Source organism: Saimiri boliviensis, chromosome 6, assembly GCF_048565385.1.
Source record: "Saimiri boliviensis isolate mSaiBol1 chromosome 6, mSaiBol1.pri, whole genome shotgun sequence".
Classification (NCBI taxonomy): Eukaryota; Metazoa; Chordata; class Mammalia; order Primates; family Cebidae; genus Saimiri; species Saimiri boliviensis.
Window position 1 is genome coordinate 84,476,990 of NC_133454.1, and position 17,005 is coordinate 84,493,994.

Genomic DNA, 17,005 nt, shown 5'->3' on the forward strand with positions numbered 1-17,005 from the left:
TGACAGTCTGAAAAGAAATTCTTGCATTTGTAGTCAATTGATTTTCCACAAAGAAGCCAAGACAATTCAAAAAAGAAAGGCCAGTTATTTTCTTCCCCGCCGCCCTGCCAAGAAATAGTTCTGGGTCAGTTAGCTATCCACTTGCCAAAGAAAGGCCTTACATCCTTGCCTCATCATGTACATGGAAAGTAACTGAAAGTAGAGCATAGATGTATGTATAAGAACCGAAACCATGAAACTTCTAGAAACAAATATGGAACACAGTCTTTGTGACCTGGGATTGAATAAAGCATTTTTAGATTCAATACCAAAAGCACAACCTAATAAAGAAAAAAATGCCAAATTGGACTTCACCAAATTAAAAACTTTTGAATATCAGAAGACATCAGTAAGAGAATGAAAAGAGAAACAACAGACTTAGAAAATATTTGCAAATTATACATCTGATTAAGAACTTGTATCCATGATATATAAAGAAATCTTACAATTCAATAATGAGTCAAACTACTCAATTTAAAAATGGACAAAAGATTTGAGATAATTTGGTGAATGTAATTTGTAGAAGGATTTAAGTGGATGGGTAGTTAAAACATGAAAAGATTATGAATACCACTAGTCATTAGGGAACTGCAAATTAATACTACAATGAGATACTACTACACTCAAACTATAATAGCTGTAATCAAAAAGACAATTCAAAAATACCAACTGTTGGCAAAGATTGGGACCCTTGTGCATTGCTGATGGGAATGTAAAATGGTATAGCCACTTTGGAAGACATTTTGACAGTTTCTAGACAGTATCTGGACATCAGTTTATCATATGAGCCAGCAATACCACAGCTAAGAATTTACCCAAGAGAAAACATGAGCACACAGAGATGGTTATGTGAATGCTTATAACATCATTATTCACGGTAGAGTAAACCTGGAAACAGTGAAAATATCCTTGAACTTGTGAATGAATAAACATCATATGATTTATCATTACAATGGAATTCAGTTCAGCAACTAAAGGAATAAACTTCTGATACATGTTGCAACATAGATGAAGTTTTAAACATTATTCTAAGTGAAAGAAGCCAGGCTCAAAAGATCATATATTATATGAAATTCTTGAAAAACAAAACTTAAAAGAGACAATAATCACAGCAATGGTGGCATAAAGTGAGAAGAGGGATTAACTGTAAGTAGGCATGAAAGAACATTTTGGGTGTGTTGAGAATGTTCTAAAACTGGATTGAAATGATTGTTGATAACTGCAAATATACTAAAATTGTTTAATTGTACACTTACGTCATGGGCTGAATGTTTGTGTTCCTCCAAAAATTCATGTGTTGAAATCCTATACCCCAATATGATAGTATTGGGAGGTGAGGCCTTTGGGTGGTAATTAGGTCAGTAAGGTGTAGCTCTCATGAATGGGATTAATTTCCTTATAAAAGAAAACTCTCTAGCCCTCTTTCCCACCATGTGAGGATACAATGTAAAATTGGTGTTCTGCAACCTGGAAGAGGGCACTCACTGGAACTTGGGTAGGCTGGCACCCTAATCTCAGACTTCCAACTTCCCTAACTGTGAGAAATAAATTCCTATTTTTTTATAAGCAACTGAGTATATAGTATTCAGTTATAGCAGCCTGAACTAAGGCATTTTACAATGGGTAGATTTTAGTGGTATGTAATTATATGCAATAAAGTTTTTTAAAAGAGCAATAATATATTAAGTGTTATAGTTCTTTGGGTGGACTCCTCTCAGCTGGGAGATTCTCATCTGAGGACTTTCATGAGATTCAGATATTGGTTGGAGAAGCACTTATCTGAAGGTTTGATTGGGCTGAATTTCCAAGATGGATTACTCATGTGCCTGTTGGCTATTGACCAGTCCATCTAAATATGACCCCTCCATGGGCTTATTCCGGTTTGTTGGCAGCATTCTCAGAGAGCAGGAAGTGGAAACTGCCAGTCCAGTTAATGGCCCAACTCAGAACAGAATGTCACTTCTGCCATATTCTGTTAATCAGAGCAGTCATGAGGGCTGTTGAGATTCCAGGGGGTTGGTAAATGCTCTGTCTTGATAGAGGAGTGACAAGAATACATTTCGGAAAAGTGTGTGGGAGAAGAGATAGTGTTGTGGACATCTTTAGAAAAGAAATGTTACATTTATCTTACCTGTTTTTATTATTATCTATAAGGTAATAGTTATTAGGAGTCCATACCATTAAAAAGTAAGTTATGTAATATACCTCGAGTCAGCAATTTTTGATTAACTGCTGTTTCATTGTAGTTACTGCCTTAACCAAGAATACTTGAATATTCTAAATTTAATTTCTTAAACTAAATGTTTTTTGTTTGGAAAAATCGTATTTTCTAAACAATAATATTTCCAGATCATCATCTAATCAATTAATTATTGTTTGGTATATTCATTGTATTACGTTGAGATTGCAGTAACATTTATGAATCACCTATTATGCATAACATCTTGTAAGATAGGTATTATTACCCAGATTTTACAAGGGAGAAAGCTTGCCATTATTAAGTACAAAAATTATGATATGAAAGTAGTTTTCTGAAACTCAACTCCAATGAGTACTCTTAAGAATTTTTTTGTTTTTTATTTTTGAGACAGGATCTTACTCTGTCACCCAGGCTAGAGAATGCAGTGGCACAATCATGGCTCACTGTAGCTTCCAACTCCTGGGCTCAAGCAATTCTCCCTGCTAAGTCTTCTGAATAGTTGGGACTACAGGCATGGGCCACCAGGCCTGGTTAATTAAAAAAAATTTTTTTTTTTTTTTTGTAGAGTTGAGAACTCACTCTGTTGCTCAGGCTAGTCTCTAACTTTTAGCTTCAAGTGATCCTCCCGCCTTGGCCTCCCAAAGTATTAGGATTATGGGTATGAGCCATTGTACCTGGCCAAGAACTCTTTTTACTTAAAAAAAAAAAAAACATTGTACATATTGAAAATGTAAAAAAGTCTGTCTTGAAAGTACTTAGATCATGAGTTTATAGCTTGTAACTATAATATAATCAGCACCCAGATCAAGAAACAAAACCGGAGACAGGCGAAAATGGCCAATTAGAAGCAGCTAGTGTGCACTGCTCTCATGGAGAGAAATAGAAGGTGTGAGTACATACAGCACCTTCAACTGAAACATCCATATACACACATTGGGATTCATCAAGAAAACAACTCAACCTACAGAGAATGTAGAAAAGCAAGGCAGGATGACCGCCCACCTGGGAATGACACAGAGCCAAGGGAGCATCCCTCACCCAGGGAAGCATGAATGAGTGAACAACCCTGGGGACCTATACTTGTCTCAGATCTTTGCAACCCTTGAGTCAGGAGACCTCCTTCATAAATCCAGTGCACCAGGGCATGCAGTCTGATATGCAGAGCTATGTGGCATTTTGGCAAACTAGCTTCTCAGGCACATGCAGAACCCCAGGAGCCGTAGCTACCTGGGCTTCCAGGCAAAAGGAGCCGCAGCTCAGCAAAGCAGGTTAGACTACCATACAGACCCCTAAGAAGCGGCTGAATTCAGGGGGCTGAGCAGCAACAGTCTTCAGGTCCCATGTCCATAGCACCTTACAGGATAAGACCACTGGCTTGGAACTCTAGCCAGCTACTGGTAGCAGTGTTGATGGAGCTCCAACAGGGAGGAGTGGGCTACCATCTTTGCTGTTTTGCAGCCTTAGCCATTGTTGCCTTCAGTGTAGTCATCCTACAAAAATGCAGCCAGCTTGCTTTTTTATGGGTGTCCCTGACTGCTCTTCTCCTCACTGGGAAGGACATTCCAACTGAGGTCACTTACCACTCTCGCCACTGTTTTTCAGCTGGCAGTGGTTCCGAGTCTTCCTGGAATGTGCTCCAGGGGAAGGGACAGGCCGCCATAGCTGTTTTGCAGCCTAAGCTATTGTTGCCTTCTGGCTCTAGGGAGTCCAAGGTGAGTAGAGACTGGAGCTGTCCCTCACCACAGCACAGTAACTCTATGGGAAACCAGTTAGACTGCTTTTTCACTTGGTCTCAAATCTCATTTCTTTTCACTGAGAAGAATCTCCTGACCAAGGTCTACAACCACCACTGTCAGTATTTTCTGGCCAGCAACAGTTTTAACTTTGCTGGAACTGAGTTCCCAGAGGGAGGGGCAAGCTGCTATCTTTGCTGTTTTGCAATCTTAACCATTGTTGTCTTTGGAGTTTGTTGAGTCCAAAGTGATGGGGGCTATAGCAGACCCCCAGTACAGCACAAATTCTCTACAAAAAAGTGGCCAGACTGCTTTTTTACACAGGTTCTCAATCCTGTTCCTCCTCACTGGTTGGGACTTCCCAGCTGTGGTGTCCAGCCATCTCTCTGGGTGTTTCCTGGGCAACAACAGTTTCAAACCTCCCTGGGATGGAGTGCCCAAAGGGAGAGGGGGACCGCCATGTTTGCTATTTTGCACCCTTCACTGTTGATACCTTCAGGTGCTAGATAAACCAAGGTGACTAGGGATTGGAGTATACCCCCAACATACTGCAGCAGCCCTGCAGAAAAGTAGTCAGACTGTTTGTTACATGGGTTTCCAATCTTATATCTTTTCACTGGGCAGGTCCTCCTGGCCTGGGTCTCCAGCTACCCTCACCCTCAGGCTATCAAGCCAGTAGCAGCTCTTTAACTCCCTGGGACAGAGCTCCCAGTGGGAGGGGTGGATTGCCATCTTTGCTGTCTCACAGCCCTACGCCTTGCTCTCTTCAGGCTTTGGACAGTCTGTGGGGATCAGGGGCTAGCTGGTCCAGACCCCAGCACAGAGTAGCCACCTCAGAAAAGTGGCGAGACTGTTTACCACACAGGTCGTGGTCCTCACTTCTCACTGGGCAGGGCTGCCCAACCTGGGTCTCTAGCACAAACACCCTGCCCCTCTCTGACCACATCAATTAGACACAGCCCAGCAGTTAAAGGAACAGCTACCTACAGAGATAAGAAAGAGCCAATGCAAGAACTCCAGCAACCGAAATGGACAATTTCTTATGACCTCCAAACAACCACACTAGTTATTAACAAGGCTATGTTGGCTGAAATCACAGAAATAGAATTCAGAATATGGATAGGAGCAAAGATCATCAAGATCAGGAGAATGGCAAAACCCAATTCAACAAAACTAATAATCATAATAAAATGATACAAGAGCCAACAGATGAAATGGCCAGTATGAAAAAGAATCTAACTGATCTGATAGAGCTGAAAAACACACCACGAGCATTTTATGATGTGATGGCAAATATTAGCAGAAAAGACCCAGATGAGGAAGAAATCTCAAAACTTGAAGACTGGCCCTCTGAAGTAAGATAATCAGGCAAGAATTTTTTTTAAGAAAAGAATGATAAAGGCCGGGCGCCGTGGCTCACGCCTGTAATCCCAGCACTTAGGGAGGCCGAGGTGGGTGGATCATAAGATCAAGAGATCGAGACCATCCTGGTCAACGTGGTGAAACCCCGTCTCTACTAAAAATACAAAAAAGTAGCTGGGCATGGTGGCGTGTGCCTGTAATCCGAGCTACTCAGGAGGCTGAGGCAGGAGAATTGCCTGAACCCAGGAGGCGGAGGTTGCGGTGAGCCGAGATCGTGCCATTGCACTCCAGCCCTGGGTAACAAGAGTGAAACTCCATCTCAAAAAAAAAAAAAAAAAAAAAAAAAAAAGAATGATAAGGAATAAGCAAAACCTCTAGAAATATGGAATTACATAAAGAGGCTGAATCTACAAATCATTGACATCCCTGACAGGAGAAAGCAAACAACTTGAAAGACATATTTTAGGATTTCATTCATGAAAACTTCCCCAACCTTGCTAGAGAGGACAACACCCAAACTCAGGAAATACAGAGAACCCCTGCAAGATTCTACACAAGATCAACCCCTGCAAGATTCTACACAAGATGTATAATCATCAGACTTTCCAAGGTTGAAATGTAGGAAAGAATAAGACCACTGGCTTGGAACTCTAGACAACCACTGGTAACAGTGTTGATGGAGCTCCCAGAGGGAGTGGGCTATCATCTTTGCTGTTTTGCAGCCTTAGCCATTGTTGCCTTCAGTGTAGTCATCCTACAAAAATGCAGCCAGCTTGCTTTTTTATGTGTGTCCCTGACTGCTCTTCTCCTCACTAGGAAGGACCTTCCAACTGAGGTCACCTACCACCCTTGCCACTGTTTTATGGCTGGCAGTGGTTCCGGGTCTTCCTGGAATGTGCTCCAGGGGAAGGGAAAGACTGCCATAGCTGTTTTGCAGCCTAAGCTATTGTTGCCTTCTGGCTTTAGGGAGTCCAAGGTGAGTAGAGACATGCTCATGGATAGGAAGAATCAATATCATTAAAATGGTCATACTGCCTAAAGCAATTTATAGATTCCGTGTTACTCCTAACAAACTACCAATGACATTCATCATAAAACTAGAAAAAGCTATTTTAAAATTTGTATGGAACCAAAACAGAGCCCAAGTAGCCAAGGCAATCCTAAGCAAAAAGAACAAAGCTGGAGGCATCATATTACCTGATTTCAAAGTACGTTAAAGAACTACAGTAACCAAAATAGCATGGTACTGGTACAAAAACAGACACATAGACCAATGGAACAGAACAGAAAGCCCAGAAACAAGGCCACATGCCTACAACCATTTGATCTTTGACAAAGTTGACAAAAACAAGCAATGGGGAAATGACTCCCTAGTCAATAAATGGTGATGGGATGAATGGCTAGCCGTATGCAGAAGATAAAAATGGATCCCTTCCTTACACCATATATGAAAATCAAGTAAAGATGTTTTAAAGACTTAAATGTAAATCCCAAAACTATAAAAACCCTGAAAGACAAGTGAGGCAGTACTGTTCTGGATATAGGTACTGGCAAAGATTTCATGACAAAGATGACAAAAGCAATCACAACAAAAGCAAAATTTGACAAATGGGATCTAATTATACTAAAGAGCTTCTGCATAGCAAAAGAAACTATCAACAGAGTAAACAAATAACCTATAGAAAAGGAGAAAATTGTTGCAAACTGTGCATCTGACAAAGGTCTAATATTCAGCACCTATAAGGAACTTAAACTTATAAGAAAAACAAACATAAAAAAATAGGCAAAGGATATGAACAGACAGTTTTCAAAAGAAGACATACATATGGCCAACAATCATATGAAAAACAGCTTGACATCACTGATAAATGCAAATCAAAATCACAGTGAAACACCATCTAACACCTGTCAGAATGGCTGCTATCAAAAAGACAAAAGATAATAGATGCTGGTGATGTTGGGGAGAAAAAGAAACACACACTGTTGTTGGGAGTGTAACTTAGTTCAGTCATTGTGATAGACGGTGTGGTGATTCCTCAAAGACCCAAAGACAGAATACCATCTGACCCAGCAATCCCATGACTGGATATATATCCAAAGGAATATAAGTCATTCTAGTATAAAGACACATGCAAGTATATGTTTATTGCAGCACTATTCAAAATAGCAAAGACATGGAATCAACCTACATATCCACCAATGATAGACTGGATAAAGAAAATATGGTACATATACACCCTGGAATACTATGCAGCCATAAAAATAACAAATAAAATGAAAAAAAAATCATCACAGCTAGTGAAGCAGTGGGGCTAGGACTCATTTCTATAGTAGTATTCAGACTTGAATCCAGATTCTGTTTTACTGTGTAATTTGGGCTTTATCTGTGTCCATAGTGGAACAAGTAATAAATAATTATTATAATTTTTCTAAAAGAAAAGGCAAAGAAAAGAAAATATGCTACATATACACCATGAAACACTATGCAGCTATAAAAAAACCCCGAGGTAATGTTTTTTGCAGAGACATGGATAGAGCTGGAGTCAAACTAACATAGGAACAGAAAACCAAATACTGCATGTTCTCGCTTATAAGTGGGAGCTGAATGATGAGAGCACATGGACATAAAGAGGAGAGCAACAGATACTGGGGCCTACCCAATGGTGGAGAGTGGGAGGAGGAGGAGAATCAGGAAAAAATATGAATTGGGTACTAGGCCTAGTACCTGGGTGATGAAATAATCTGTACAACAAACCCCATGACACAAATTTACCTACATAACAAACCTGCACATGTACCCCTGAACCTAAGATAAAAGTTGTTTTTTAAAAAAGAAACCAAATATTACCCACACCTCAGAATTACCTGTCATTCCCCTTCCAATCATATGCCCCAGAGATAATGATCTTGTTTATCATATGGTTGTGAACAGAGTATGTACTTTTGTGCCTGGATTCCTTCACTGAACATTATATTTTTAATTACCATCCATATTATAATTCATTCTCTTTACTCTGTAGTGATCAATTGTGTAAATATACCACAAGTTATTTATTCTACTTTTGATAGGTTTTGGGTAAGTTTCCTGTTTAAGGTACTATGAATAGAATGAATATGAATGTTTTTTAACATGTGAATGAATACTATTTAGCTACCAATACTGCTCTCCTTTTCTATGTCATTTGAGAAAAGAAGGTTGTTAATTACATTGATAGAGAAATAACTTATGAGTTATAATATTGTGCTTTAAGGTTTACATGTTACTTAATCTTACTGATTTATAATTTTAATTTTAGAGTTTTTATATCTAAAAGAGATGTTGTAAGTTGTTTACATCAAATTGGTAAGAAAATTTCTATTGATAGGGAATTTTTCTTTTTCTCCCTTTTATAAAGAATATCCACTTAGCATCCATGGGTAGATACGTAAGGTGAGTCCAATACGTGAAATGTCTTTGTTGCCTGAGCTTAAGGTATCTAGACAAAATAGCCCAACAAGTTACAACTTAATGATGTCATGAAATAATTTAGATTGAACTCCATTATGGTTCACTTTATCTAAATATTTTTAATAATTATTTTTCATGTAAAGCTGTACATATAGGGTACATTTTACTCCTATATGTTACTATATATATTTTTTGAAAGGTGAAGAAGAAAACATTTTCTCAAAAGCATCATTCAAACTTATGGAAACTCAGCAAGAAGAGGAAACGGAGAAGAAAGACAGCAGAAAATTACTTCAGGAAGGTGATAATTGGCTAACAGAAGAGGCACAGAATGAACAGCAAACAAATGTAAAAGATAAACTTTCAATGTGATTATGTTAAGGTGAAATATAATACTGTTAGTACTGGCTTCATTACTTTTGCCCAGAACAAGATTTTTAATGTAATAGAATTATTATTATTATTTTTTTTTACTGATAAGTTACTATAACTGAAATATTGCTTGGGTTACAGAAAATACAGTGATTTGTTCTAATTCTATCACCCTAGAGCAACAAACTGCATTCAGTTTTAAATGAACACCTTTTACTTAGTTTTATAAAAAAATACATTATTTTCTATTCTGATATTTTCTTTTGCATATGTTAAGATATAGAGAATATGTGCATGTTATTGAAAACAATGAAGATAATTTACATATAATAGCAATAGAGTTTCATTCTTAAATTTCAAAATTTAGGCTTTTAGGGAAAGGAAACATCTATTTCTTTTGAAAAATTATTCTGTTAATAAATGCCAATATAAGGATATGGGGTTTTTTTCCTCTTACCCTTTGATACCTGTAACTACTAAAATGAAAGTAATGGACTTTGGATTTGTGTGATAATTTGGAAATACAATACTTTTATTCATAAAAATGGTATAAGAAGATTAATAAGTCTTATGCCCAAGAGTTATGTTTTTAGTTGTCTGAAGATAGCATTCTAGAAAGAAAAATTAGAAGAACAGATAAGAGTATGAGATTAACCATAATGGAAAATAGTACTGACTATTTTTTAATGTTTAATCCTAAGTGTTCTCATTTTAATGTGGATTTTGCATTATTTATGAAAGATAAAGTAAAGTTGTTGTTGTTTTTCTGTGTGTACAGATTGAACAGGAGGCATCACTGGACCTGATTTTAGTAGAAGAGTATGACTTATTAATAGAAAAGATGAGCAACTGGAATTTTCCAATTTTTGAACTTGTAGAAAAGATGGGAGAGAAATCAGGAAGGATTCTCAGTCAGGTTTGCTTTCAAATATCTACTTTTAAACTACAAATTAATTTTTCTCAAATCTTTATAAAAAGCAAAATCTAATATCATATAATGGTTTAGGCACTAGTTCAACAATGACATGGTTCATCAAATTATTTTCTGCAAAAAATTCAAACATATACATAAAACAGTTATATATAATATGTAGATCATGTTATTATATATATGACAGTTTATTTGACCATATTAATGGGATTTAATTTATACTAAATAAATGATAAAGGTTTATATTTTCTTGAATGTTGAGGTTGAAAAGGACCAGAAAAATGATCTAGTTCTAACCACTGAAATGTAAGCTTCATTTTTTTCACTTGCCTTCCCTTTACTTTACCCAAGGCCGGAAGCTTCATTTCACGCTAGAACCATGGAAAAACACTTTCATTTTACCGCCCAGACTCAGGGTTATATCTGATGGGTTCTCATAACAGCATCAGGTTAACCTTCCCAAAATATTGCTCCCATTAATTACTTTAATTTATGAAATGCAAAAACATACGGGTAAATTTTGTAAAAGACATGTAAGTTTATCTCATTGAAGTTCCTTAGGGATAAAAATGTGACAAATGTTATATTGTTTTGACTTTTTTTTACTACTCAGGACTAGACTATAATAGAATTCACATGACCTTCAGTAAATTAGGAATAAAAAGCTAAGGAGAAGAATGGAAACATTTAAAAATTGGGACATAGTATGTATGGTTAGGCTTCTTTAACTTTCAGGGGCTTTAGGGTGATATCTTCCATTCTGAATTTTTGGAAAGAATTAGTTGTAGGCAAGTTTTAAATAAATTATTAACTTAAAGACATATATTAATAATCCAAAATACAAATCACAAAACATACTCAGCCACAAATAGAAATTCTGATTTTTAAAGTCAACTTTATTTTAATTGACATTTAGGTTATGTATACCTTATTTCAAGACACTGGTTTATTGGAAATATTTAAAATTCCCACTCAACAATTTATGAACTATTTTCGTGCATTAGAAAATGGCTATCGAGACATTCCTTGTAAGTATTAACATATCTTATTATTTAAGTTCAAATAATATGGATTTTGAAACTCTTTGCCATCTTTCTCTTCAGATAGTCCCTTAAACACTTTTAAAACTTCATGTTTGAATTTTTTTTTTCCTTGAGTTGGAGTCTTGATCTTATCGCCCAGGCTGGAGTACAATGGCGCAATCTTGGCCCACTGCAACCTCCGCCTCCTGGGTTCAAGTGATTCTCCTGCCTCAGCCTCCCGAGTAGCTGGGATTACAGGTGCCCACCACCACACCTGGCTACTTTTTTGTATTTTTAGTAGAGACGAGGTTTCACCATGTTGGCCAGGCTGGTCTCAAACTCCTTACCTCTGGTGATCCATCTGCCTCAGCCTCCCAAAGTGCTGGGATTACAGGTATGAGCCACCATACCTGGCCTGAAAAAATTTTTAATGGAAATTTAAAAAGAAAATCTTTATTGTACTACCTAGATTTAACAGACTACTGCTAACAGTTTGTCTGTTTTCTGTTAACATTTTGGTATATATTCTCCAAGAGTTCTTCTTACATAAATGTATTTTTTTGTAAAGGTGATCATAATATTGATACATATTTATAATCTGCTTTTTCACCTAGTTGTTATATAGCATACATCTATTTTAAATATTATTTGTCTGAGTACTTTATCTTTTCAAACGTTAGTCAAGAGTTTCAGAAAATCATTCACTTAAAAATGTTTAAAATTTATCATATAATTTCAGTGTTTAACTGTGTTCTGATTTATGGAATAATTTAATGGCTATTAGATATTATGTTTGAATATAATTTGGATTCCAAATTAGGAAAAGATAGGGCTGTCTTCATGTATTGTCTACAGTTTCCCTCCATGTGGACAAATTTTTTGGGAAATGAATTCTTTAAGTAGTGAATTGTAAGGTGAGTTATGTATACTGTCATTTTCACTTATAAATTATGCATTTAAAAAGTGGTTGGATGTATAAATGAAATATAGCATTACTTTAAGATGGACTTCAAGGGAAATGGAATGGAAAGAAAGAGGTGGTAAGGAGTGTTCACTGTCAGCTTCAATTAGGCTATATTAGTTAAGAAAATAGTCTCTGGACCTAACTTTTCTAAACTTTAAAAATTTGTGAATGGGAATAACAATAGTACCTACTCCTTAGGTAGCCATAAGATAAGATAATTCATATAAAGCACATATCAGAATTCATGATACTTAGTCAATGGTCAGTAAAAGGTGGTGATTTATTAATAATAATTAAGCTCCCAGTGGATCGACACCATGTCATGTTTATAGGCAAAACAGTATCATAGTACCTACTAATGCATACATATACATTAAATAATTGTTGAAGTGTTGCATTTTTATTGGATATCTATGTTAACTGCAATCATTAGATTCACATAGTTTATCTTATTTAATCTTTTTTTTGGAAAAGTTGTATTACCTACCTTTTATAGGTGAGAAGTAAACTCAGAAGGATCTTTCCCAAGATTATAAAACTAGATATCAAAGTAGGATTTCAGTTTTAGGTTTTTATGACTTCTAAAGCCTATAATCTTTACATTATACCACATTGCCTTTTCACATAGTTGAATTTCAGTAAATTAATGTTTTATTGACCATATCCATTGTGTCAGACAGTGTGCTGGATGCTTTTACATGTCATTTAGCATTTAATTTCTATAGCAAGCCTGAGACATAGTATTTCTGACCCTTTTTGTGGGGGACAAAATGTAAGTGACCGGAATTTGTAACTGTTCTGTGTACAAAACTGTTTTGTGTGCAGACATGAGTTTCTGTAATCTGGACACTTATATGATATTCTTGAAAGCCACAAAATAGCAACCTTAAGAACATTTTCCAATGCCATTCAATACTCTTTGGTTATCCTGTCTTTTCTTTGGCCCCTTTACTCTGTTTTTGTAGCATACCAGAAAGTTTTTAAAAGAGAATTTTTTTTAACACCTCAAGAGAGTTTAGGTGAAATAAAATTCAATTGTGGGGAATTATTGTCACAGATTTTTTACGAAGATATACTATGACTAGGAAATTCTTGTACTTTTTAAATGTTATATGTCAAACCTAACAGAAAAACATTTTGGTGACTTTAGATCACAATCGTATACATGCCACAGATGTCCTACATGCAGTTTGGTATCTGACAACACGGCCAATTCCTGGCTTACAGCAGATCCACAATGCTTGTGGAACAGGAAATGAAACAGGTACTTCCTTCTACAAATATCTGTTAATTTTTTGATTAGGAATAATAAGTCAAGCTTTCTCATTTCATTACCTCTGTTCTTGTAAATGTTTCATTAGGTAAACTTTTAGTATATATGAAGGACTGTGTAAGTTTTTTTTAACCACTTATCCCCAAGTTCTACTGTGTAAGTTTTGATGCATAATAATGACATGAACATTTTTAAACCTGATACCTATCTTAAGAGGTAGATTAATATTCAGTACTGCTGGATCTATCATGCTTCCTTCTTTGCCCCATTCTATTGTTTTCCTCACTGAGGCAGCTACTATCCTGAATATTATGATAATTATTCCTTTGCTTTTTATTAAAAAAAAAATCCTTTTTTTTTTTTGGTTTCAAGTGCATCACATATATTTAAAGTGTATAACATTCTCAAACCAAAGAGAACATGTTTAAAAGCCTTGAAAAGTATTTAAATGATGAGATTAAAAACTTTTAAACATATTTTGCTTCCAAAAAAGTTAATGCTATTCCTTATCATAAATGTAATAGTTTTAAAAAATATAATGAATCATAACATTTATAGTTCTCTTATTCTAGCTTACTAAAAGGGGTCAAGCAGATGATTTATGCCTGTAATCCCAGTACTTTTACAGATTTAGGCAAGAGAATCGCTTGAAGCCAGGAGTTTGAAACTAGCCTAGGCAAGACCCCATCTCTACAAAAAATTAAAAAAAAAATTAGCTGGGTGTGGTGGCACAAACCTGTCCCAGCTATTCAGAAGGTTGAGGTCAAAGATCTCTTGAACCCAGGAGTTTGAGGCTGCAGTGAGCCATGATTATGCCACTGCACTGACATATGTCAAGACAGAATTTGCTTGGTTACCAATACTTGAGAAATAATATTACCATACTAATCAGTGTAAATGTCATAGACTCAGCCACTGATATTACTTTTTACATTTGGGTAGTTGAGTCTAAAGTATGCATTATTTGTTTAATGGATTTGCTTAATGTCACTGGTTCATTTTCATCTGCCATCTGTATTTACTCTTTCTAGTGTCCTTCATTCCTTCCAGCAGTTCTGTGTTTTTATTAGAGATAATTCTCTTCAACATTTTTGTTGTAGATGTCATTTTGTCTTTGAAGAATATATTTATATTTTAGCATGTTTGAAGGTATTATTTATATTTTAGCATGTTTGAAGGTATTATTTATATTTTAGCATGTTTGAAGGTATTATTTATATTTTAGCATGTTTGAAGGTATTACTCCATAATCTTATGACTTTTTTTTTTTTTTTTGAGACAGAGTTTCACTCTTGTTCTCTAGGCTAGAGTGCAATAGTGTCATCTCAGCTTACTGCATCCTCTGCCTCCCGGGTTCAAGCTATTCTCTTGCCTCAGCCTCTCAACTAGCTGGGATTACAGGCATGTGTCACCATTCCCAGCTAATTTTGTATTTTTTTTAGAGATGGGATTTCTCCATGTTGGTCAGGGTAGTCTTGAACTCCCGACCTCAAGTGAGCTGCCCACCTCGGCCTCCCAAAGTGCTGGGATTACAGGAATGAGCCACCGCACACAGCCAATCTTATGACTTTCATAGTTTCTGTTAACAAGTCAGACTTAGGTCATATTGAGAAATATATTTATAATATATAAATATAATATGTTCATTTTTCTCTTTCCTATTGGTTTTTAGCATTTTAACTATGATGTACTCATGTAATTTTTTGGTATTAATTTTGCCTGGTGTTTAGTGAACCTTTTCAATATGTTGGTTGGCGTTATTCACTGGTTTCTGTAATGCTCTTCAAATTCTTTCAGCTTCTCTATTGTCCAATTACAAAGCCACTCCCACATTTTTAGATGTTTGTTATGTCAGTACTTCACTTCTAGGAACCAAAAGTCTGTATTAGTTTCCTACTGCTGCTATAATAAGCTACCAGAAATTTAGTAACCGAAAACAACGCAACTTTATTATCTTACAGTTCTGGAAGTCAGAAGTCCAAAAAAAAGGCTTTACTGGAGTAAAATCAAGGTGTCAGCAGAACTGTTTTTTTCCTATATGCTCTAGAGGAGAATTTGTTTCCTTACCTCCTCCAGCTTCTAGAAGCCACTTGCACTCCTTGGCTCATGTTTTTTTTTTTTTTGGAGACAGTATCTTGCTCTGTTGCCCAGGCTGGAGTGCAGTGGCTTGATCTCTCGAGTGGGTTCAAGCAATTCTCCTGCCCCAGCCTTCCAAGTAGCTGGGACTACAGGAGCATGCCGCCATGCCTGGCTAATTTTTTGTATTTTAGTAGAGACTGGGTTTCACAATGTTACCCAGGCTGGCCTCAAACTCCTGAGCTCACGCAATCCGCCCACCTTGGCCTTCCAAAGTGCTAGGATTACAGGCGTGAGCCCCTGTGCCCAGCTGGCTTTTTCATTAAAGACAGCAGCATAGCATCTTCACATTTCTTTTTGACCTTGACCTTTTGATCTTTCCAAGGAACTAGTGAAATTCAGTCTAGCTCTGCAAACCTTGGTGTTCTGTGCAGAACATGCTTAACTGACAGTGACTCTCCTAATTTTAGTCTCTTTTATGGTCTAGATAGGCTGACAATTTCCCGAATTATCAAGTCTTTATTCCTCTTTGCTTACCGGTTCTCCCCTAATCTTTCTTTTTCCTCTTATATTTTACTGTAAGCAGTAAGAAACCAGACTATACTTTCAACACTTTGCTTGGAAAATTTCCTCAACTAAATGTCAAGTTTATCATTTGTATTCTGCATAACTGCAACATGTAATTCAGTCAAATTTTCTGTTACTGTATAGCAGGGATTCCCTTGCCTCTGGTTTCCAGTAATGTGTTCCCATTTCCTTCTGAGCGTTCATTGGCAATGCCCTTAATGACCATTTTTCTATCTCCAGTGTGTTTTCAATGATTTAGGTGTAGTATTCTTTAAGACAATATATATTTTCTCTCTCATGCTACACATTTCCTTCTGAGTTTTTAATAGCAGTGCTATTAGTTCTCATACATAGTGTCATGGAGTCAAGTATCGGTAGAAGAAAGGAAACCAAGTAGCTTTGGGAAACCAGGTAACTATTGCAATGGAAAATTGTGATGAAAACTAAGACTACAAGGACCATGAGATGTGCTGGCTTATTTTCACTGCACTGGAGAACTGACAGAAAAGAAATGACAAGTTTAGGGCTTTAATTAATAGTTGGTTAACCAGATAGCTTCTCTGAGTGATCTAAAAGAAACCCTTATTTTTTATAGTAATAGAATCATAACTTCTGAAAATAAAACCCAATGTCTGACCCTGAAGTTGGCTGAAACACAATGCAAGTGAGTTTGTGGCCTCAGTAGACTTCTTATGTTAGAATTAAGGTATCAAATGGGAAATAAAGGATCCTGAGAATTGAAATGAGATTATTTGGATAGATCTCAATAAATATTGCCTTGTATCCCCCAAATCCTGCTGATTCTCCCTGCTCGGAAACAGCCATTTCTCCTAGTGTTGATTGCCTGAAAACCCTGTAATGATGTCACCTGAGTTTCTTGATTTAGAGGACTAATTCACTTGTAAATCCAACTCCACTGGCACTCATTTCTTTGAGATCTATAATTAAACTTAAATCCTGCAGATCTTAGGGGAATAAGTACTAAGTCTGAACACTAGAATAATTTACCAATTCATAT

The 17,005-nt window shown here is 36.4% G+C and overlaps 1 protein-coding gene across 2 annotated transcripts in view; it reads left to right on the top strand.

Moving 5' to 3' along the window:
- The window catches only part of PDE3B (phosphodiesterase 3B), a 237,028-nt gene that overhangs the window by 156,412 nt on the left and 63,611 nt on the right, over positions 1 to 17,005 (top strand). For both annotated transcript variants that reach the window (XM_074401124.1, XM_039471383.2), the window contains exons 8-11: positions 8,982 to 9,130; positions 9,933 to 10,070; positions 11,002 to 11,113; positions 13,222 to 13,335. In XM_074401124.1, coding sequence (XP_074257225.1) covers positions 8,982 to 9,130; positions 9,933 to 10,070; positions 11,002 to 11,113; positions 13,222 to 13,335 — 513 coding nt within the window. The remainder of the gene's footprint in view (positions 1 to 8,981; positions 9,131 to 9,932; positions 10,071 to 11,001; positions 11,114 to 13,221; positions 13,336 to 17,005) is intronic.